Source organism: Microtus oregoni, unplaced genomic scaffold (assembly GCF_018167655.1).
Source record: "Microtus oregoni isolate MIOR12 unplaced genomic scaffold, Mior012 000006F_ref0000085, whole genome shotgun sequence".
Taxonomy (NCBI): domain Eukaryota; kingdom Metazoa; phylum Chordata; class Mammalia; order Rodentia; family Cricetidae; genus Microtus; species Microtus oregoni.
Genome location: NW_024543065.1, coordinates 20,348,004 through 20,372,976, shown reverse-complemented (window position 1 = coordinate 20,372,976; position 24,973 = coordinate 20,348,004). Strand labels below are relative to the sequence as shown.

The following is a 24,973-nucleotide window of genomic DNA, read 5'->3' as shown; positions in this document are numbered from 1 at the left end:
TTTTCTAGTTAACATATTAAATTAGAAATGAACGATTGAATCAGCCTTTCATGAGGGACAGATGATAAAGAATTGCAGGGGAATAAGATTGCTTCATGAGGTCTAGAAAGGTACTGAAGGATTGTGACTCAGGACCTACTCTCAGGGGAAATCCCTGTTCTGGACCTGAAAGATACAAGTCCTGTCTGTCTTTGAAACAATTTCTTGAAAAGAAGCTGTTATGCTTGAAAACACCTGGAAACTGGCTTTTCCATGGCTGTGGTGAGTTCTTGCAACTAGTCGAAAAATTGTTTACATGAAAAATACTTCTTACCTTCCTGAAAAATAACTTCATTTCCATCTAAGACCCATCCATTTGTCACCAGGAAGTGCTCCTTCTTGTGGAAACCATCAGCAGTACATGCCATTCACTCTGTGCCTTGTGCCCAACTCCACCTCCCTTCACTGTCCCCCTGGAGCCTGTCTGCAGCTTCAGTGAAACCTGCTTTCCTAGCTTCCACTCCAGTTCATTTATTATTTACATGGATGTATGGTTACGGAAAAGAGAACAGTTAAGTCTATATGGAGATTAGCACAATAAATTTGGTTTCCAAATTTTAAACATATGACATATATATGCATATATTACATATATACATACATACACGCATATATACATACATACATACATACACACACACTTGTTACACAAACACGTAGCCTAGGTGGGCCTTCATCATGACCTTGAATTCCTTCCTGATCCTTCTGACTCCACCTTCCAATTACTTAGATTGCACGTGTGTGCTTGCATAACACCAAACCATGTGAGGGTTCTAGTACCCTAAATTATCTCCTGGGCCTGTATACTTCAAGATTGATAGCTCCTATTTTAAAACTCAAGATTTGAAAAATTTCAAGCATTGTACATTCCCTTTTCAGATGAAATAGTAATTCCTTACTTGGCAGATTCTTAGCTTTTTTTTTTATAATATTGCCTTCCTTGTTTTAAAGTATTTTTATTGAGATAAAATGCCCCAATTGAACCACTTGAAATTGTACAATTGTATAGTTCTCTATGTGCACACACTATTCAACCGTCGCCACTATGTAATTCTAGAAAAATCTCATTATGCCCTAAAAGGAAGCCTGTAACTATTTAAGAGTAACTCTTCATTTGTCCCAACTTCTGGTTCTGACAGTAACATTAATTTACTTTTTGCCGCTACGGATTTGCTTACTCTGAGTATTTCCTGTGAATGTAATAATATGTTGTCCTTTGTATGTAAAATTTTCAGTTTGAAAATGTTCTTAGCGATCACACATGACAATACCATATATTCATACCTCATTTTTATGACTGAATACTATTGACTTGTATGTCATGCCACATTGAATTTCTTTATCCAGCAACTGATAAGGCATTTGTATTTCATCACCTTTTGTAGTATTATTCATAATGCTATCATGAACATTTTTATATTAGTTTCCACTTGCTTGAGTGGAATGAGAATCTAGGAATGAAATTACGGGATTGTATGTTCACCTTTTATTTTCATCTGTTTTATATTTCTGCCAGCAATGGATGAAAGTCCCAATGACTTCACAATCTTACCAACAATTATTTTCTGTGCTTTGTATTTATGATTGTAGCAACCTTTGTGGGTATAAATAGGTCCTTAACTGTGGGTTTGATTTACATTTTCCTAATTTGAGTGATGCTCAACATCTTTTCATAGCATTGTTTTATTATATATATATATTTCTTTGAGGATTTAATACAATATATTTTGATTATATTAAATCCTTCCACGTTCCCTAGTTTGAGTCCTATTTTGCTCATTTTAGAAATCAGGGTACTGTCTTTTGATTTTGGAGCTGCAAAGGGTTTCATATATCATGAATATTCAAATCTTATGAAATGACTTTTAAATATTTTCCCATTGTGTACACAGATTGACTACCTTTCTGGTAGCTTTCAGGTGTATAATTCTGAAAGGAATCCAGTTTGTATACTTTGCTTTAGCTGCTTGCATCTCATTGTGTTTAAAAGCCTGGGTGAAAGCCAGGGATACTCATGTCAAGGTCTCCGAAGGTTGTACAGTTGTATATTATATTCTTACAGCTTTACTCTAACTTGATTTTTGAGTGTTGTATGAAATATAGGTCTACATCCACTCTTTTATAAAGCTTTAGCAATGGACGTTCTTCCCTTGTCAAAAATTGTGCGTTGTTTCCCAGATGAATAGAACCAATGGTATACATACTGTACTGAGAGGGTTCATTGTATGAGTACATGTAGTTTTAGGCAGAAATAGTTCCACAGTGGCCAACTTCAGGCTAGGAACAAGGGAAACAAGTACCAGATTAGTTCAAGAAGTTGGAAACCTTGGGACAAGGAAAAGAGGCTGTGGTAGTCTGAGACAGCAGGCCTGGAATTCTCCTAGAGAGGCATGGTACAAGTTCATATTCAAAGGCTGAAGAGTGTAAAATCTTATACCTATGGGCAAGCATCCCTGCAAGAAATGCAATGGTTAAAGAATGATTATGCACATATCTTACCTTCTTCCTGTCTGCTCGCTCTGGCCCCTTTCCCACTGGAGGATGCTCACACATTTAGTGCCTGTCTTCCTTGGTCAATCTACTTACTCACATATCAGTTACCCCCAGGATGTTCTCACTGAGAACTTCCATTATGGAATGTGTCTGGGTATACGAACACATTAGCACCAAGAGGTAAGCCCTATACACTAAGCAGGCTCGCAGGCTTTCAAAGGACTTGGTAGAGACTAGTACATCTTGATGTCCTAGGTAAGGAACAGTATCCCTTTGATAACATATATCTTCATTGTTTATGCTTTCTGGGTTGTATGATGGACTGATGCAGTACAACATGACTTGGGCTCCATTAACCCTTGTTTTACTTTCTCATGGCCCCCAAATGAAAGCCTAGAGAGACCAAGGAGACGCCAGTACATGAGACATGAAAGAACAGAATGGCTTTGGTTCCATATGGCAACACAGCATGTCATATAGGGAACAGAAACACCAGCAGAGTTTTATTCCACCTACAATTTCAAGTGACACCTGAGATCCTGGAGCACATCCCCACGGAAACTGGGGCTATTAAAACCACACATGGTCACCTAGGATGCGAGCAGACTTGCTCCATCATCCAATCACTGCTGTCACTGTATCCCTGTAGGAAAGGTAGGAAGCAATTGTTTAAACTTTGGGTGCAATTTACTATTGAAGCCACCTCATCTTGGGATTTTTAAAGTTGGAAGGTTATTGATTACTGATTTAATACCTTTAATTGTTTCACATCTACTAACAATCCCTAATTCTGAAGAGAAGCACAAAGTACTTCGGTGCTGTTTTGTAAAGTAGACAGTTTACTTTAAATTATGGCCAAAAATTTGTTTAGGGCCTTACAAGATATTAGTTTGCACTTCCATCGATCAGTTCAGTTGGGAAATTGCCAAATATTCACTTAGTATCTTATGACTCACACACACAAGCACACCTTCTGTATATCAAGTGGTCTGCATTTTAAAGTTAAAGGAGAAATGCCAAACATTTTCTGAACATTTTCCTCATGGTTTTGTGGCATGAGTGGATAGAGCCCCTCTGTGAACACAAAGAGGACTTCCATTGCAAAATGCACCTAAGTGTGTCTTGGTAAAGGTAGTGCATTGTACGTGTTAGCATTGAAGTGAAAAACCCTACACACTAAGCAGGCTCCAAGGCTTTCAGGGGACTAGGTAGAGAAGACAAATATGCCAAGTTGTCCTACGTAGGGAATAGCTACAGAGCATTGGGTGTGTGGGTAAGTATGTGGCTCCAGCCTGCATTCAGCAGCCACAGAAAGCCTGTGAGAAGGGCTTTGAAAGAGGAGATGCCTTTTCCAGCAAGTGCTGCTGAAAATGGGGAAGCTGCAACACAAGAACAGTTTCAGCTGCCCTGGGGGAACCACTGCTCTTGAGTAGACTGCTCCCTCCATGTACCTGGCCCTCCAGCTCTATCTGCCACTCTGGGTCTCATTTTGTTTTCTCGATGTGATGTCAGCTTAATGCTATTTCATGCTAAATTCAAGGGTGATATCTCTTTCTAATAACCCCCCCCCAAAAGAAGATATAGGATTGGCTGTGATGAAACAATGGAACCAGTGCTGGATCCTGTCTTTTCCTGGGGATCTGTTGATCAAAAGGACACAGAATAGAAAGAGGAAAATCATTAGACAGCCAGGCAATTGGATCCTAGATCCGCACATAGCACCCTTCTTTAAAGAGAATCCAACTTACCTTTAAATAAGCATAATTTTTGTCATTTTGAATTGGAATGCTATTAAATTTTATTTATGTTAATAAATGTTATTAAATTAAGATAAAAATTTAATTTTTTTTATCATTGCTCGGCATGAAATGAGGAATTGTATGGGATGCAAATCTTTTTCGTAAGGGATGAATCTTTTCCTTCAACCTCCACAGCTGAGAGGGCTATGAGGCCCAAATGTCCAAGTCAGTGTGTGCAGTGCAGAGCAGTGTGATGTGACAGTTCTGCCGTCAAGTCACTCAAAAGGGTGCTCCTCTATCCTTGAATTATTCCAGAAACATACCTGACCAAGGTGACGCAAAGACTGCCGAAGACTGGGTGGTACTCTGAATTTTGTTCCCTGCTGTTCTATGCTTGCAGAGTCAAGACTGCCCTGACAGGTGCCTAGGTTAGGACACCTGGGAATAGAGATGGGGACAGTTTAAGTTGTTTATCCCAGTAGAGAGGAGAGCTAAGCTTTCTGGGATCCTTCAGCAAGTTTTCCATAGAGAAGCAGTTCTGGACCCAGAACATGGTGAGAGAGAACGAGCAAAGAGGAAAGCAGCTCAGGTGTGACTGAGAGCAGGTGAGGAAGTAAGCAGGGAGCAAGCTTCTGTCCAGACCCGAGATGCTTGGAAAAAAGCAGCGTTGCCTCCGCCCTCCTACACCCTGCCATCTGTGCGGTACATGTTCACCCTGTCCCCTCTCCGCCATCAGGGGGGCTCTGAGCCTGCGGCCTCCTCCCTGCCCAGAGGCCACACGTCCCCAGCCCCGCCTCGCCCCGCCCCGCCCCGCCCCAGGACTCTGGGGCTCTACACCAAGCTGGGCAAAGCTCCGCACGCTGAGTTCCAAGCGCTGGACAAGGATGGACAAGGTCCCCGAGTTGGAAGACGCCTTCATGCAGGAGCAGCCTTCACCCCAACTTCCGTCCGAAATCGCGGAGGAGTGCTGCGTGCAGCTGCTGGGCAAGGATTTGCTAGTCTACCCCGAGAACAGTGCGTACCTTGCTGCCGGAGCAGCTGCAGGCGCCGCAGGCAGCGGGGAGAAAGGCGGAGACCCTAGGCTGCAGGTGGGAGTCAAATCAGGTGAGTGCTCCTCTCGCCTGGCTGCCAGGCAGAGGCTGAGTCCCAAGGGCGTCCAACAGTAAATATAAACCCACTCCGAATACACATAGAAGTAGGATACTCTGTCGGGACCATCTCATTTCACCAGGAAAAATGTTGATGAAAACACTGTTAACTCCGAGGGCTTTGCTCAACTCCTGCTGGCTCGGGCACCCCATCCAACGTACAGCAAGTAGATGTGGAAGCCACCGGACTGATCGCATGTTTCCTTGTTCTTTGTCACCCCTTAAACTCGCCCTCAGAGATACATTTAAGCAATGGTAACTTTTCCTCGGAAGAAGAGGATGTGGACGCTCACGAGAGCAAGACCAAAGCACCCGACCCACAGCTCTCTCAGAAGAAGAGCATCACGCAGATCATGAAGGACAAGAAGAAGCAGACTCAGCTCACCCTGCAGTGGTAAGCCGGCTCTGTCGCGCGCACCTGTGTCTCTAGGACCCTGGCTTTTCCCAACTTGCTTCTCCCCAAAAGTTTAAAAGACCCACGAGAAATGCATCCGTTTTCTTTCACTGCCTATTCGCACGATCTGTATTTGGATCATGAAGAAAAACGGGATATATTTTTGACTAAAACCACAGGTTCTTCACATGTAAGCAGTGAGGAATTTTTCTATGATTTGCTCAACATGAAATGTATTTATTTGGTATTTTTATGCTCTCGAGATATGATCCTTGAAAATAACAAAAAGTGGAAGGACCTTAATTCTGCGTTAATCCACAGCAGGGCAGATACTGTGTCAGTTAGAAAATAGGTAGACTGAGTGAGAAGTAAGAAATGGACAAGTAAGTTAAGCTGTCATAATTTTTAAAAATTCAGTTTTATAGTAAATCACACATATGATTTACTGTAGCACAGCACTACAATTGAATTTGCCCCAAGATTTTTTTAAAACTAAGAGATTATCACCAGGTCTAAATATTAAGAGCGTTTTGGTAACACTTGTCTAAAAGGAAGAGGAATATAAAGTAAGTATGTCTTTAAGAAACCTTGCATAATATGAGGAATTAAGGGCACAAATTTCTCCCACAATTCTGAATAATAAGTATAAGGTTACTTACTGATTAGTTATTCTGTCTATCTATCATTTATCTGTCTGTCTATCTACCTCTCTATCTACATATCTATCTATATATCTAGTATTATCTAGAGGTTAGAAAAAATTCGAAAAATAAAATCTGTAAATGTTAGTAACCCTTATTTTTGTTTATTTAATCATTAAGTTTTAATTTGCATAGCCGGAATTTCTGAAACTGTATGTTCAAACCCTTCCAACATCTGAAATTCAAAACAAATATTCCTTTAAAGTTGCATTGTGATTTTTGAAGTTTGTTGGTACAATTACTAGTTGAAAATACTCTGGAGGTGTAAACAATTGAGAATAAAATTATCTGGCATACTTAAGAAACAACTACTGTCATAGGACAATTGGGAAATTTTTTGATTTTATATTTATTTTAAACGATTTTGTATGATCTCATCAGGTTTTAGTCCAAATCGAGTGAATAGAGACAATCTTGGATTTATTTAAAATTCTTGTCATAGGTATATCTGGCTTAACTCAGTATTTTGTAAACCAAACAATGACTATAAAAACTACTACCCAAATAAATAGATTGTGGGTATTATATACCTACTTTTAAAAATGCAAGTTTTAAATAGTCATTTCTCCTAATAATTATCATATTTTTAAGAATATAAAGCACTTACATTTTTGTTTTATTTTCCCAGTCTTCTGAAAAAAAAATAAGTTAAAACACTAAGGTATCTGGATTTTGAGAAATCTGTAAGACCATAGAGTCTTGAGAGTGTTAAAATTAGAACTGAAAATCAAACTAAAAATATGGCTTATTAACTAAACTTTTATTGTGAATTTGCTATTCAATTTTTGGGTAGGCAAATTTATTTGTTTTGAAATACTGCTTCCTAGTTGGTTTGGATAATTTTAATTAAAAGGATAATTGGCATCTGAAACCCATTGAATGGGTCTCTTGACTTTTACTTTGTGTATTGAGAGTATATATTGAGAGTATATTAAATCTGAAGTCTTTCAAGACTTCGCCCAATTTTAATCTGAATAATCCTACATATTGCATTTCTCTTGTCTTGCAAATGATTATGATTTTATTAAGCATGAAATTAGTATAATTACATTTTAGTAAAAACAATTTACTGGACTATTAGAAAAAGTGGGAATAGAACCTAGAAGTTTTCATTTCTAGATTGTCATTCAGATAAGTGCAGCACAAACATATTTATTACATTACATTAAGTTGAAATTAAATGGAAATCTACCCAGATTTCCAAAGTTTATATAGTTACATCTATACTGCAGAGTTTAGATTGTATGTGTTATATTTAGAGACTTCCGTAGAGATACATTGCTTCTTTAGATGATCAAAGGTTTAATCACATTAAAAGGGTTTGAGAGTGGAAATAGATCGTCATTTCAGCTTCAATAAAGTGAGTTTACCCTGGTGTCTTTTCCAAACAAATGCAGTACCGTGTTTTCTCTTGTTGTTCAGGATTCAGAAATAGTTGGTGGATGAAAGTAAGGATGTATAAACATTGACAAGCTGAACTCTGGCATTATTTCTGAATTGAGGATGTTCTTTTAAAAATATAGCATCTTCAATTTCATCACTGATAGTCCTAGATCAAATAGTAACCTACTGAACACTGAAGATTTAAAAAGAAGACCAGGTATTTGCCACGGTGGCCTGGGAGAAGTGGTTTCTACTTTGTCATCACTTTGTAATGGTGCTAACAGGTGATCACGATGGTTCTTACTCTTCTAAAAATAGTCCTTATGTTTTGTTTGTGTTTATGTGGTGGCACATGTGTGTTTGCTTACAACACAAACATATTGTTTCGGAGCCTCTGTGAGTCAGGAGTCTAGACAGGTTAAGTTCATGGCCAGACAGGAATTAAGAAATTATTTGATGCTGGAATTTCACGAGACATTCAGTTGTTGTTTCTCGAATCTCACTGGTTGTTGAGAGAATTTGTTCCCTGAACTGTAAAACTCAGCCCCTCAGCTCCCAGAGGTCACCTGCCATTCGTTCTCTTAGAGGTGGCCTCTTTAGAAGCTGTCATTTGCTTCTCCAGATCAGGAGAGGGTGTCTGCTACTACTTCAGGCCTTTTTTAATTATTAAAAAAAATACTTTTCATTTTACATAACAACACCAGTTCTTCCAGCCTCCCTTTCTCCTAACCCCTCCTTCCCCTTCCCATCTCCCACCCACTCCTCAGAGGGGCTTAAGGCCTTTTTAGGGGGAATCAACAAGGTCTGGCTTACCCACTTGAGGCAGGACCTTCCTTCTCTTTCTGACTTTCAAATATTTTTTTTTTTTTTTTAGGGCTTGCCAAGTTAAGTTGGATCATCAAGAGAATTTCCTTTCTCAGGAAATTAATTAACACTTACACATAACCTTTGTGCACATTTTTAAAGTCCACTGTTACATTTTAATTACGTAACCACCGGAGAGTGACAGCAGTGTAAGGAGTATATCCATCACCATTGTGATTTTTTTTTTATGGACAGCACATTCAAATTTCTCTCAACAATTTTGAGATTTATAGCACATAATTTTGGGCTATTTTATTCTGGTATCATTTTAAATAGCATCCAAAACAAACAAAGCCCATTTACGTCTGCTCATTGACTCCCTTGTACAGTCTGTTTTCAAAATGAGCATTAAGTAATCGAGGGGGCAGGGAGGTAATGGTTAAAAGGTTTGACCTAATTCTTGGCCTTTTCTCTCAGGCTTGAAGACAATTACATAGTGTGTGAAGGAGTTTGCCTCCCACGGTGCATTCTGTACGCTCACTATTTAGATTTCTGCAGGAAAGAGAAATTGGAGCCAGCTTGTGCGGCCACCTTTGGAAAGGTATATGACATATACTAGCTAATACTACCTGACAACTAACATATTAGGTAGACAATATGTAAGCCAACTCATCTGAATGAGTTCTCTTACAGAATGTTAAAGCGTTTGCTTTGCAAGCATGAGTGAAATTCCTTAGTGTTTGTTTGGAGCGGTGTATGTTTATATCTTGATTTATTGAGTCACTGAGTACGGGCTATCAGATCTAATGTGAGCTCAAGGCAAGCTCCATAAAACAGTAGCATATTGCTTCAAAGAGAATGCATTCAAGAATATAGTTAAATTACATTGGGAAGTAAAAGTAAACGAAGGAGACCCATAAATGCAAGCTCTCCTTATTATTTATATTGTCCAAACTTTTGAGTTTTTAATAGATTTTATTCTATTACTTAAGTAGCTTTTCTAAATCTTTGTTTCAGTATGAATATGTTTATGCTATAGACATAATATTTTTATAAAAGGATTGGTTAAATTTCTGTCATTTAACATTCTATCTTCAGGATGGGAATCTATGAATCTGATATTAGATGACTTATATATGTTCATGTCATTTTGAGGACCAGGAAATAATATTAATTTCTTGGTAAAATAACTCATCACTGAAACCTTTTTAAGTATTCTGATAATCTAGGGCACATTAGTAGAACTGTAGAAAGTTTGGATCTCAAGTATTTTATCTCCAAAGTTCAGATCCTAGCCTTTAGAGGACTCATTGTCTAGAAAACAATGAGTGTTATGGTCCAGCTCCATGGGTTTTCAGGGCAGGATGAGGCAAGTGATTTGAAGATATTCCTATGTACTCCAGGCTGACCTTAAATTCATTATTTAGCTCAGGTTGTCCTTGAACTTGTGATCTCCTGGTCAGTCTGTTGAGTGCTGGTATTATAGGCATGCATCATTATTCTTAGCCCCCCACTTTAAAAACCCACTTTAAAAGTGGCCCAACTCTATACTTTCAAGAAGTAATTTATTTTGGAGCATGAGAGATTCCTCAGTGGTTAGGAGAACTGGCTACTCTTCCAGATGAACCTCTATTCCAGGAGATCCCATGCCTCTTCTGGACTCCATGGGTACTGCATAAATGTAATACACAGACATACATACTGATAAAATACTCATACATATAAAATAAAATAATGCTAAAAAGTAGTTTAATTACTTTTGAAAACAGTGTTTCTTACACAGACAGTGTGATATACACTGTGGTACTCGTGGACTTAGAATCTAACCATACCTGTGATTAGCTTATTGGATACGTGATAATCAGTCTCCTCATCGCTCAGTGAACCCTCTGAAGCTGGAGGAGACAGCTTCAGATGTCCAGTTAGCACTATCATTTTTCTGAGTCTACCTTACAGCAACGGTCCTTAAGTAGGAATCATAGAGCACTTTGAACATTTGATAAAAACTAGAAGCAATTAATTAACTCATCCGATTTTCCATGGAGCTCCCTTAAGATCCAAGGAGCCTTTCTGAATGGTGATGGATATTTAATGTGGGTAAACCTCTGAATGGAATTATCATAGAGGAATCTAAACAGCCCTCCTGTGTGTGTAAATAAAGTAACCTTTGCTTCAGTAGTTACATCAAGCAAAAATAGATCTTGGTAGGCACTTCCATGGTAATTGGTGCAATTCTTACCAACATACATGTATTACTTTCCTGTAGTTTAAGTGTTCTTTTTAGTCTGCCATTTGCTTTCTTAAGTAGGAGTAATGATATGAGTGGCTTGCATTAGAACTACACAAGTTAGAAACCTTTTCTTTCTTTTTTAGACAATTCGCCAAAAATTTCCCCTCTTGACAACACGAAGACTTGGAACAAGAGGACATTCAAAGTAAGAATGGGGCAATAGGTTTCTCCTTTATACTTGTAGACATATTATAATTATTGTCTTTATCAGTGACTAGAATCAGGTATTTTCTTTCTTGATGAAGTAGATAAACTGGGAAAAATAAAAGGGTGTAGAAAAGAATAAGGTTTAGAAAGAAAAGTTTACAAAGACTACTCATAGTATCTATCATGCTTTCTCCTGAAATATGTTAAGTGAATAGTTTTCATGATTTGAAGCTATTGTTGAAGTCACCAGGATCATGAACAATGAATATACAAGACAAAATTTAATAACCAGGATGACTGACAACATCCTCTAAAGGACAAGGGGAGCCCTGCCATATATTCATGTTTTTCCTAGCCTTTTCTCACTCAGATGATCATTATAGTCATTTATCATCTCCTTCCCCATTCAAGACAAATAGCATTCATAATAACCTGCTTTCTCATCCCTATAAATATCACTGTAAATATAAACATACATTAAGCAGTATGCAGCCTGCCTCTTGGCATCCTTGGCTTTTCTTCCATATTTTTCTCTGTAGACCTCCATTACAGGCTCATGTTCACAGTGATTATTCTGTCCATGTTTTCATTTTCTAGCAGAATCAGATCTTTCTTTTTTTTAACTGGTCTAAAAAAGTTACATTGTTCTCAGGATTAATGGCATACTGATTTACATTACTCTCTCCCCTCAACTGCCATTCCAAAGAGATATCCTTTGTCAATTTCAGCCCTTTGGGTATTTGCATGCAGAATTTTAAAGAATATGTTTCTATTTGGTGTCCCACAGAAGGTCAGGTTAACCCTCACTCATACTACACAGGTTTAGTAATGCATCAATGTTACTCCTCACCTAAGGCATTATTCTGTCCAGTCTGATCTTTTGTTTTGTTTTGATTGAGCTACATATTTTTCTCCGCTCCCCTCTGTTTCTCTCCCCTCCTCTTCTACCCTCTCCCATGGACCCCATGCTCCCAATTTACTCAGGAGGTCTTGTCTTTTTCTACTTCCCATGTACATTAGATCCATGTATGACTCTCTTAGGGTCCTCTTTGTTGTCTAGGTTCTCATGGATGATGAATTATAGGCTGTTTTTCTTTTGCTCTATGTCTAAATCCACTTATGAATGAGTACATATGATGTTTGTCTTTCTAGAGCTGGATGTTTTCTAGATCCATCCATTTACCTGCAAATTTCAAGATGTCATTATTTTTTCTACTGTGTAGTACTCCATTGTGTAAATGTACCACATTTTCCTTATCCATTCTCTCTCTCTCTCTCTCTCTCTCTCTCTCTCTCTCTCTCTCTCTCTGCATTCCTGTGTGTGCATACATATACTATGCACAACACATGTGGACAACAGATAGTAAGTTTCAAGAGTCAGTTCTCTTCACCCATATACATTCTAGGGATTGAACTCAGTTCATCAGGTTTGGCAGGAAGTTTTAGTTTTCACAACTAAACATCACACTGCTTCACAATTTCTACTCTTAAAGACAACTTCTTACCTCGATATTCAAAGTCTATTATGACTTAGTTTCAACCCATTTTCCTGTCTTCCTGTTTACTTCTCAGTCTTCAGGATATTTCTATGTTGTCACTAGATTACCACTGCAGTAGCCTTTAAATCACCCCATCTGTCTTGTCTCTCTTCTGTGGCAGCTTCCCCTTCTGAGGACACCCATGAGCCTTGTATGTATTTTGAAATCTTAGATACTTAAAGGAATGGTTCCTGAACCTTTTCTTCTGAAATATCTCTTATTCTATTCATTTGCATAGGCTCTTTGCATTCCCATAACTGTTCATTAGTATCTATCTCAATGTGACATTTAGTCCCTTCCTATATTATAATAGGAAGATATAATTTGAAAACAGATACTTTGTCTGATTCACTTTTAATTCTTTCTGTTGTTTCACAATAATGTATATAAATCAATACTTATTTTGCTGATTTTGATTAATTTAGAAAATACTACGGCCTGTGAAAGAAGAATAAAATACCACAATAGTAAAAGAAGGGGAAAAAGCCTTTTTTTTTTCTAGCCAAGTCAGTTTTATGTTGTTTGGCTCAGATTGGTTTGATGATTTCTAAAGTACTGTCTTGTGTAAGTGGAGCTGAGATATGACAGTGTTTGCAGTAGAGAGATAGGGGGCAAAGAGGCAAAGCAACACCAGCAATCCTCTTGACGGGATCTACAAGAGGATGGGTGGGCAGGCTGCAGAGGACGTCAATTAATCCCAGAAGGAGACTTTAGGATTAGGGATGAATCATTAACCCCGCCATTGTGACACAGCCACACTCTAGTTCTTACGTTGATATAGCAACATTTGGTGACTTCTGGCAACTTATTGGATAATTAAGAGCCATAGACATGCTCAAGGCATTAACAATTTGAAATTTTTGGCCTTATTGATATACCATTTGCTTTTTATGACATGGCTATCACCCTTCCAGGCATTTATATATTGTAAGTAGAAACAATGTCCTTTGTGTAAACTATGTGTGTTGAAAGATATAGCAAGATACATCTTGGAAATGGTAATGCTTTGATGTGATTATTCTTATCCAGGAAACATTACCTGATTTTGTTTCTAATGACATCCTCAGATTTTATTTTGGAAGATACAGCTAAGACAGCATGCCTAATAATTAGAACATGAGTTAAAGTTGGGCAAATCAGAGTGAAATCTATGCTTTCATATATGGCTGTGTGACAATTGGACAGATCACTCAGCCTCTATCAGTAAAGTGGCTGTGGGATACCTTATACCATTGCTTTGAGAATTAAATAATATATGAATAATATTAATGGAAGATCAAATATACTTTCAATCTTTTAAGGATACTTTTTGGGGGGTGGTTCATGACAGGGTTTGTCTGTAGCTTTGGAGTCTGTTCTGGAACTAGCTCTTGTAGACCAAGCTGGCCTCAGACTCACAGAGATCTGCCTGCCTCTGCCTCCTGAGTACTGGGATTAAAGGCATGTGCCACCACCACCAGGCTGAAGTGATGTTTTATAAGAGAAAATTGTGACTGAAAACATCAAAATTGACAAAGCAATGAAAAGTTATTGTTTATTGAATTGTACACAGAAGTATATATGCATTTTCATTAGGTCTAATCTTTCCAATAATAACACAAGATAGGAACTATTATGTTTAATAAATAAGGAAACTGTAGTTAGATGGTTATTGACTAGCCGAAGGCCACAAAGATACAACCTATTAACAATAGTGGCATTTATACAATGGTCCAACTGCTCTAAAGTTTATGCTCTAAGTAGTAAAAGTACGAAACCCACTTGTTTCTAATATCAATCAAATTAGCAAAATGATTACTTTATTAAACTTTTTACTATTTTATCTTTTTAATTAAAAGTTTTATTAATTCCTTACTGCTCTAACAGTTCTTAAGATTCATTACTATTAGATTCTTCCTCAAAGACAAAAATATTTTATTAATCTTCTCTAATTTATTTCTGATAAATACATTTTTTCTCTAATAAATTCTGTAATTTACTCATCTCACTAATTCTAGAAATATATATTTTATATGAAAGCAAATTTGTGCCACCAATGAATTCTCAGACCCTTAATTTTAACCCTAAGAATCCTCTATACAAATACATTATCTTCCATTATTTCTGCTAGGTGTTAAATATTTAGTAGATTTGAATTTTATAAAAATACCTTATGTCTATACAAATATAGACAACTGAAACAGAAATACAAATGATATAATTTTATTTAGAAAAATCAGGGTATCATGATTCCTTCCAGAATTTCAAGTCATTTTATTGCAATTGTAGTATTTAATACAGTACTCTAAATAATTGTTGAGTATTTGTCAAATTACTTTAAAATATAAATGAACTTGTCAAAATTTAATTTTAACTTCATCATATGGCTTGTTAAAATATTAATATTATGCAATATTCTGATGATCATTGCTTCCAGAAGTAAAATTTTAATTTTATCATATTTTCACAGACTATCTAATGTTTAAATATTTCATTTGTGATTGTCAGTTGGAACTGTTGCTAGATGACTGACCTAAAGGATTCTTCTGTGTTCTGGGCAGGAAAAGTGTTGCATGGTGTCGGAAACTGACCTCAGATATACTTGGGGTTCATGGAGCGAAGGCTCTTTGCATCTAATAGCAATATGTGGAACCTACAGGTTGGGGAGCAATGGCCTCAGTGACCAGGAATGAGAAACCCCAATGTGGGTAGGAAAGTGACAGTGGTAGGCTCTGTGAATCCAGTGAACCTCTTACTGGTTTTTAAGTCTTATTTTCCCAGCCTCAATAACATACTCTGCATAGCAGTAGAAAGCAGGAAAGAAACCAACTTCATCTTCACGTTTCTTCTCCTCCTCCTTTGATTCCAAAATAATACATACAGCTGTACTTTCTTGAACATTTTTAAATTTACGTTTTCAAAAATGAAATTCTATAGGTACCACAGAGTCAAACTGAAGTGTATTTTTTGATTATGAATATTTCAAGAATAATACATTCAGTTGGAATTGAGGTATAAGTGTGGTTCTAAAGAGCTTCGGAGGTATAAAGAATTATAAGATAGGTTATCTGCTGTCAAAATTTTTCACGATTAATATTAATTAACAAGCATTATATTTGCAATCTCAGTGGTAGTTAGCCTCTGGGGATACAAAATGAACAAAACGAGCCTGTTTTTGTCTTTGCCCAAAATAGCCTAACAAAGTAAGGGGCGGGGGGTGTCTAGGTGAGCTCATTTATAGATAGCACGCACATGGTGAACTGTTTGAGTCAGTTACATTTTAATTTCTGGTAGACTTTGATCAACCAAATCTTGGTTTTCAGACATGATGGGCAAGAGCTATTATCTTATTTATTAGTGGTGATTTAGTGGGTTAATAAAACTGATATGACAGCTGCTCTTATCACAGCAAGTTATTGCAAGTCCCTGAGCAGCTTAGCTGCATCATTTCCTTATCAGTTATCATTTGTGTAGTGTAAACAGCTAACATCAGGGCAGCTAGCTCGCTCGGAACATATGTTTCGGGAATTCTATGTGAGAACTGATGAGAAAAAGAAGCAATGGAAGCATAGGTGTATGCCGCTCAGCCAATGAAGGGACACGCTGGAGACAAGGTGAGCGTGCTAGCTGTGAAAGAGAAACGCAATGGTTCCACTTAGTGTACAGAGCAGCTGCTATAGTTAAATTATGAGCCCAAGAATTAATCATTCCTGTGTGTTCATAACTTGAAAACGAGATCAGTCGCTTGACATAAGGCACATGTCAGAGGACAGTGGGTGCTAATGAGGGAACACAAGTGTGTTAGAAAATCGGAAAGACTCATTTGGGGATAAGCTTTTTTCCCCTAGAGAACATAGCTAATTATACTCAGAATTTGAGTGGTATTTGTAACATTCTTCCCTTAGTGAAATGGATGTACTTATGTAGTGATAAAGGACCGTGCACTGTTAGAATGGCCCATTAAACAAGCAGCAGGTAGAGATACATAGATCAAAACAGTCAAGCAGGTCTCACTTTTACTTATCACGTATTAGCATATGTTCTTCTGTTGTAATATTCCTGGAAACATTTCCTAGCAAGATTTATTTTAGCAGAACCTAGTAATGACAAAACGGTGTTATAAAAGGCTGCAGCGGAGATGCAGGATCCGTGCGTGCCCTGCATGAACCCGCTCCTCCCGGGTTTACGGGGTTTATATTTAACTCTAGGGAGGCAGGGGAGCTCGTGCACTATCTCTTCTCTTTTCTGAAAGACACTAAATCATCACTAAGACGATAACAGGTGCTTTGCTAGACCAAAAGAAAGCTTAAGGGGAGACAATTGTTCTATTTGCTCCTGAAGAAGCTAGGTATGAAGCCCAGCAGTGGACAGCATAAAACTCTGAGAAATGTGTCGCCAGCAGCTTCCTATCTAAGCATACTACCCTCACATCTGCCCTACACAGTATTTAAACATACAACTTTTGTTTTGTTCAAGTGGTTTATTGGTAACATGGAAATTCACAGTGACAGCTGCTTACAAAAATAAATAAATAAATAAATAAATAAATAAATAAAACCATTGGCCTTAAGAAAGTTTATGTTTTATTGGTTTTCAAATCTCTAGAACACAGTGATTTATAAATGTTTGAGGAGTTCCTCAAATCTTGGAGCTTAAGCCATGGACGGAGATACTAATGATTACAGGGATAAGGCCACAATGGGATAAATAGCCGAGTGGAATTCAGTGGACAGAGAGATTAGTTTTCCTTCAGAACTAGGCAGTTCCACACGATAACAATATGCCTCAAAGTTGACCTAAAGAGATCCTGTCCCAGGAAGGAAGGAAGACATTCCCAGTGAAAAATTCAACAAAGCAAAGGCAGGAGCCAGCACAAGCTCTTTATGGAGAGCAAGTAATCCAGACAGAAATGGATAAGTTTACAACATGCTCATGACTGGCTGAAAGGAGTAATCAGATATTCTTATATCACAGGAGATAAAATATGTTGATCTCTACCAAAGTTTCAGTTATGCTGATAACAGGTACATGACTGTATACGCTTGATCTTAACTGGCAAGTTATTTTTTTATAGTTTCTCTATGGCAAGTTGTTACGTTTAAATTTTTTTTCCATATATTCATTCATTTATTCAGCATGTTTATTGACTTCCCGTTACAGGAAGCTTGCAGTCTAGAAGGCTTTGTTTACACATGGAAGGTCAAACATAATCCATCCCAATCAATGTTGCAGGTCTTAGAGATTCTTGCTGTGATTTGTGGTACTCTAACTCAGAATGACTCCTAGAGTGTATGCAAGTGCACACATATTCAAACTATATTTGACTTAAGAATTTCTAATTGTGAGTAAGCTTGGGATCCAAAATCAATTCTATCTTCTACATTTCAGGAGTGAAGCTCTCTGAAACTGTGGTTTTAAATTTTGCCTTCAAACCCATAAGGCTGTTAAATAACCTTTAAATGAACCACAGGGTTGGTAAGATGGCTCATGGGATGAAAGAATTTGCCATGCAAGCCTGACAATTGAGAGCTTTCTCTGGAAATTATGGTGGAAGAAGAGAACTGACTCCTGGCAGCTGTCCTTCCGATCTCCACGCACAGGCACCCACAATCATATCACATGACACACACACTTGCACATCATGTGCCCACATACACAAAAAGATAATTAATAAAATTTAACATAAATTACTTATTTTTACAAACTTTGTTATGAAGTTGGGATAGTATTTTCCTTATAGAACACATTTGGAATCATGTATGTACAAAGTTCTTTGCACTAGTAGGAACGCAATAAGTGGCGGCAACTTCTATTATCATTAGCTCGCACCCACTTCAACTGTAGCGTGTGTTAATTTGAACCACCTTTCTTTGCATGGTTTTGTTTTGTTTTTTTTTTTTTTTTTTTTTTTTTTTTGCTCCAAGACTGTTAACTCCTCCAGGACAGAGATCCTCCTCTAGCACACAGAACACAGAATACATTTGAAGAAAAGAAGATTCTCTTTCAATAGTTTCCTATCTCCAGGCATGCTCGTAAGACAGCATAGATAGCATAAGTTTGGTCATCTCATCGATCCTAAACAAGGAGACATTACTAATGAGAAAAGCTGCTACTTCTCCACTGTGGAGGTGAAGGCACTGACCAAGTCAGTTCTTTCGTGTCTGTGTTGATATGTCAGTTACAGTTCTTTATAGAATAAAATGCACAAAATCTTGACATTGAATTCAAGTAGAAACGAATCTTCTATTTGTGAACTTTATTATTCTAATGATTGGATACGTAAAAAAAGTAGACAACAAAATCATTTTTCTAAAAATAAGGAAGTGGTAATTGCACATGAAACAATCATAATGTCATGAAGAAAAAGAATACACATCAACACTAGCCAAGATCTTGAAGGATGTTGCAATTTAAAACAAATCCAACTGCAGGTAATTTTAGAACCTGGAAATGTACTTGCTTCTGTGCTGATCAGTGTGCTCACCAGAGCAGGACCAGCAGGCATCTAGCTCAAGAGGCCATGAACTGGGATGAACAGCTGGTCTTACTTTCTATGTCTGTTTTGTTCATCATTATTCTGACAACTATCACAATGGTCAGACATGATAGACACACTCTAATGTTTATTGAACTCATGGCTACCTCTTTGACTTACCTGGTTGCCTGCCACTTGTGAAGGCCATGTAGTTCTTTATAGACTGTATGGCAAACCCACTTTACTGTGGGATAAAATTATTTTATTATAGGTTGAAACGGGGGTTGGAGATGTGAAACAAGAAGATAAGAGTTCTCATTAGTTAATCAGCGTTTGAAGTCAAACTTAGCATATATTGCTTTAGCGAGTGACTTAAGTATAGTTGTTTAAATTGTAAATTCTAGAGAACAAATAGTAAACTTTGCAAAGGAACACGAAGTTATGATATTTTTCCATTTGAAAAGACTCTCTTGTCTTTGTTTGCCACTTGTTTATTTCTTCAAATGCAGTGACATTATACAGGTGTTTTAGTTCTAAAGTTTTAAAATGGAAATAACAATACTTATTTCAAACCCATAAGATCATAGTCCTAATTCCTCTGACCAAACTCATATAAATCTGACAGTTTATGAATAGTTTAGGTACTGTTGTCATTATTATTTATTATTCACTGTCTAATGATTTCTATTACTGTATTTTCTTTGATCAGGTCTTTATTAATTAAGCTTCTTTTACCACAAAATCAGTTCAACATTTCTGAGATTTCATAGACTTATTATTTTTCCATCTCTTTTTTTTAATACACCATAGGGATCCTCTTGTGTCATATCACAAAATATAGCTTTTAACAGTCTATAAAAGTGGAATAGTTATGGGAGTCTTCTGTTCAGGTTAACAGATTACAGTTTTCCTATCCCAAACAGACTTTAAATCTTCCATACTTACAAAATATCGGTCTACCTGTTTCTCATCTATAACATCATTTTAATGTACAGATGTGTATATATAGAGACACATTAGATTTTAAACTACTATCTAACTCAAGTAACCTTGAGTCAATAGAAACAGCTTCACTGCTATGGGCCTTGTGTTTGGAGGTTCTGATCCCAGTGACCTTCAGCTGCTTGTTTTCCCAGAGCATCAGGAATTCCATATTCAGAATGAATGCCTCCATCCTGACTGCATCTCTTCCCTGGGGCCTTGGAAGCCCTGACACTTCTCATCTAAACAGCTTTGTTTCCTTGAGCCCGGGAGACCTGCTCCCAATCCATTCACAGGAGGTCACCTTGTCCTACTCATGTGTACATGACCTTAAAGAGTGGCTATGGGAAACTTGTGAGTGGTGGAAAGATCTGGGGTGTGCAGTACTCCTCCCCACAAGTGAACAACGCAAGAGCTGATAAGTGGTGTAAAGGTGTGCCCTTCCCCCACACTGTCAAGCTATCACCTGGAGTCTAAGAATTCTAAAGCCAAGTCTGTTTTTTTAGGTCATTATGAGTGTGCAGTATAATAGCACAGTAATATCTTATGTAGCTGTTCATTTAATTGATTTATATTTTTAAGTAGTTTGGTATTCTATATGTACTTCTGTTCTGGGCCATGGAAATGTTTAGGTATGGAGCTACTACACCAACTTCTTTTTTTAAAAAAAAATTCCTGTTGTCAGAAAAATTGCTTGAAGTACACATCTGTCATTGCTCTATCCACTTTAAACTTAAATGGCAATGCCAAAAGTAACATTTTAAAATACAGTTAGTCTGGAGTCCAGGGGAAATGTCCTCATCCTTTAGTTTCACCCACTTCCTGACCTTAGATGTGTGTGGATGGGAAAACATGGAGGAAAGGTAGGCAGTGGTACTGCCCAGGGAGTGTCTTTCGTGGGTGGCAATCCTTACTGGGTTGGCTCAGATAGTCCTACTTCTCCTTTCTCTTTCACTAACACAGAAATGGCTCCTGTCTTGCTGTAGGTATCATTACTATGGGATTGGCATCAAAGAGAGCAGTGCATACTACCACTCCGTTTATTCTGGAAAGGGCCTGACAAGGTAGAGTGATGTCATATTCAAGATGCATCTCTGCACTTCTTTAAATATGTACGATGTCTGTTCAATAAGATGACTTTGTAACCTTGCTTATTATGATTTTTTTTCTTCTGATTATCAAACATCAGCTTTGTGAGAATATTGATGTGATATGGTCTATACCACCTGGTAAATAATATAATTTTAATGGTTAATGAGAAAGTAACAGTGAACTAAGTGCCCCCAAAAGATGAGGAGGAGAATTCAAGGAAACAGAATTGCCTTTATATTTGCTCTTCCTCAGGGACTGGGGAGATGGCTTAAGGGTTAAAGAGTTGACACTTGTTCTTGCAAGCAGGCCCACATCTTCCAACTAACAACTATTCAAAACTCCAGTCCAGGGCATCTAGTGCATCTCTGGCCTCCATGGGCACAGCACATACCTGATGCACAGACATTCATGCAGCCAAAACCACCAATACACGTAACATAAAAATAAATATCTTCTAAATATTCTCCTCTCTTCGTAAGATTGGATCTATTTTCAGGCTGGATTCAGTAAAAAGTAAAGTTTAAAATGTAAGAATTTTGAAGAGACAGTTGATTTAAAATTTTATGCATCTGAATAATACCTTACCAACACAAGAGATTGCTATGATAATTACTACTCACGTAATCTTACCATCTTACTTCTTACTTAGTATGACAGCAAGATACAATTGTCCCATTTGAGTCTCTGTGATAAAAATCCATGTTACTCTAAAGATCCCACTGTTTTAAGCTGCCAGTGACTCTCAGGAGCAGGATATTAATATGTGAGGTTATAGTCAATAAGACCTCTGGGTACACAAAGTTTAGAAGAATGCTGGAAAGGACTAATTAAACTGCTCCTGGGTTTCCTCCTGGTGTGGTTATTGAGAATTACTTGTAGCTCTTAAAATAAGAATTCATCTTAGGGAAAAATACATCACTTGCGTTATGCTAAGATTAATTTGGATATTACAGAAGCAGGTTACTCGTGAATATTCACAATAAAATGTAAATACAGGCTAGGACACATACAAACTTTTAGTATAAAGAATCTTTCTTTACCTCGAATCTTACCTGACTTCCTGAGATACTCTTTATTTTAATTTCCCCCACAAAGCACATTTTCTTAGATGTTTGAGCAGTAATGATGTTATGAACAGATTACTTTCATGTCCTCTTTGTTTTCTTGGATGCTATAATTATAATTTCTTTCAAACTAATGGAAATCATATGATTTTTAAGGTTTTCGGGGAGCAAACTGAAGAATGAGGTAAGAATGCTTTTTATCTCTGTTTCACATATGTGTTTTTAGCTCAGAGGATTTTGTTCCTTAAACATACAAATAAATGTTATTCATTGGGAGCTCTAAAAACCAAGGACTCCAAATACAGTTAAGTCAAACATTGAGTGAAAATGTTTGCATAGACCTGCTTAACAGCTTCCAGTTCACTTGGAAGAGATCATTTTTGGTGATCTAATACCACATACTTAGAAAATTGAGAAGTAGACTGCCATTGACCTAAGAACTTCTACTTCAACAATTAGAAGCACTCTAGTAGTGAATACAGAAAGAACTGGTATTAACAGTTGTCAAGAAGCCACAGTGCTACACTGTACTGCTACTTTGTACACACACACACACACACACACACACGCACACTCTCATGCATGTACTGTCTCACAGCCACATATGCATGCACTCAACACACACACAAATGCACACACACACATGCACACTCTCACGCATGTACTGTCTCACACCCACATATGCATGCACTCAACACACACACTGTAAGTGATCTTTTCCCCTTGGCTTCCTCTCCAACCTCTCCTTAAAGAACAGATCAGCAAACTGACTTTATCTAAATGAGTTAGGCTACCATTAGGGACTGCATGGCTAATTAGGCACATGATAAGACCTTCATTATCTCCAGTTTAACTAATCATTAAAACGAGGTGCCACAGAACTAAATGCACGGGACAGTGTCTTGTGCGGTAAATCCTAACTAAAGGTAAAGCGTAACTCCATTAGTTTGATGAAATAACGCAAGCACATTATCTTAAAAAATAATAAAAGCCCTCAACCTTCTGAAATGACCAGCTTCTTTGCAATACTTTTAAAACAGTTAATGGTTAATTACATAATAAACTACAGGTTGCTGTTTTATCAAGGAAATAATAGCTTTTCATTAAATAAACAATTATGAAACTGCAAAAATATTGACTTAGAAATACACTTTGGTTCATTAAAGACTAGGCCAATAGGGATTTTAAGTGATTTTACTAGGGGTTTTAAACGATTTTGCTCAGGTGTTCTTCCCATCCAGTAAGGTAGCAGAACTGATCTATCCAGTGATCTGCCACATGTACAGCACATCTTAGCTCCCAGAGGAAAAGGAAACTGCTTCCCAGATCTACCTTTTCCTCCTGCGGTGACTACATTACTAATGCAGATGTAGTAATAAAGGCATATCATATGGATTGTGTGTTTTCTACAGGCACCTGGAACAATAGTAAAGCATCTTAGAAAAGATGATTCAAATCGACACACAAAAGAGCTTTTTAAAGGCTCAAAACTAAGTAATTTGTTGTAGGTAGAGGACCAAGTTCAAGGCTTGGCATCTGTCAGACAGTTTCTAAGCTGCACCCCTACCCACCTAAAGCAATTTCTAAATGATATTTGCTCAACAAAATTGAAATTTTAAAGTTATTTTGTGCTTAAGGTAATCAACAATCGCTGTTTGCTAAGGGCAAGAAACAATCGGTGCAAATCTATGTATAGTTCAGGTTATTTGAACACTAATAACGCTGAGATAGCTTGAGTAGCTGCCAATACCTTTGATTTACAGCCAGAGCAAGTTGGTCTGAGAGACGCATGGGCTTTAAAACAATCGGAAGAGGGCTCTGCATTTTAAACCCACGGTCAAAGTAATTAATTCACATATTTATGGTGCTACAATCTCTAGGGAACAAGGTAGCATGTGGATATTCATGTAGAATTTAAGACCTGTATTTATGAATTAACATTTTAAGATAATCAAAATTCATAAGATCACAAAGTAATTGTGCTTACAGCCCTCCCTCTTTCTGTAGAATTTAAGACCTGTATTTATGAATTAACATTTTAAGATAATCAAAATTCATAAGATCACAAAGTAACTGTGCTTACAGCCCTCCCTCTTTGTTTTGTTTTGTTTTAATTGTTGTTTAGCTTCTGCTGTGGTCAACTTTTGTTTGCTTTTATATTTTTGAAATATTTAAAGCTTGGACAAAGCTAATGAAGAATAAATAATAAAATCCCATATACTCACCATCCCAACTAAGACTTGAGAATGAAGGTGCACATTTCCCCTTCAAACTGGAAAGAGGAAAGGCAAATTCAGAGGGTGGATGCACACTCTGTGACAGCAAGCCGAGGCAGCTTCTTTTAGGTGGTGTCTCTCTCTCAGGTCACATGATATAAAGCAACACGGGAAGAAAGCAGTTTGAGGAGTGGAGGGGGCCCTAGGGTAGGGGGAAGGTGGAGGGAGCAGAAGGAGGGGATGGAGTAGGAACTGGGATTGGTATGTAACATGAGAAAAGATTGTTTTAAAATACAAATTTAATAAAAAAATAAGAAAAAGAAAAGGAAATAGATTCTTTTGTCATACAATATATCCTGATTATAATTTTCCTTCCCCCGGCTCCTCACAGTTCCTCCCTTCTTCCCACACCTCCAAATTCATTCTGTTTCTGTCTCTCATTAGAAAAGAACAGTCTTCTAAGAGATAACCACCAGCATGGTAAAATAAA

General features: G+C 37.5%; 1 protein-coding gene across 1 annotated transcript in view; it reads left to right on the top strand.

The window, feature by feature from the left end:
* The first annotated feature begins 5,155 nt into the window (after positions 1 to 5,155).
* Rfx6 (regulatory factor X6) overlaps positions 5,156 to 24,973 on the top strand; it is a 51,728-nt gene continuing 31,910 nt past the window's right edge. The window contains exons 1-6 of the mRNA XM_041654636.1: positions 5,156 to 5,375; positions 5,657 to 5,813; positions 9,179 to 9,302; positions 11,075 to 11,136; positions 21,098 to 21,175; positions 22,424 to 22,451. Of these exons, the coding sequence (XP_041510570.1) occupies positions 5,156 to 5,375; positions 5,657 to 5,813; positions 9,179 to 9,302; positions 11,075 to 11,136; positions 21,098 to 21,175; positions 22,424 to 22,451 (669 nt within the window). The remainder of the gene's footprint in view (positions 5,376 to 5,656; positions 5,814 to 9,178; positions 9,303 to 11,074; positions 11,137 to 21,097; positions 21,176 to 22,423; positions 22,452 to 24,973) is intronic.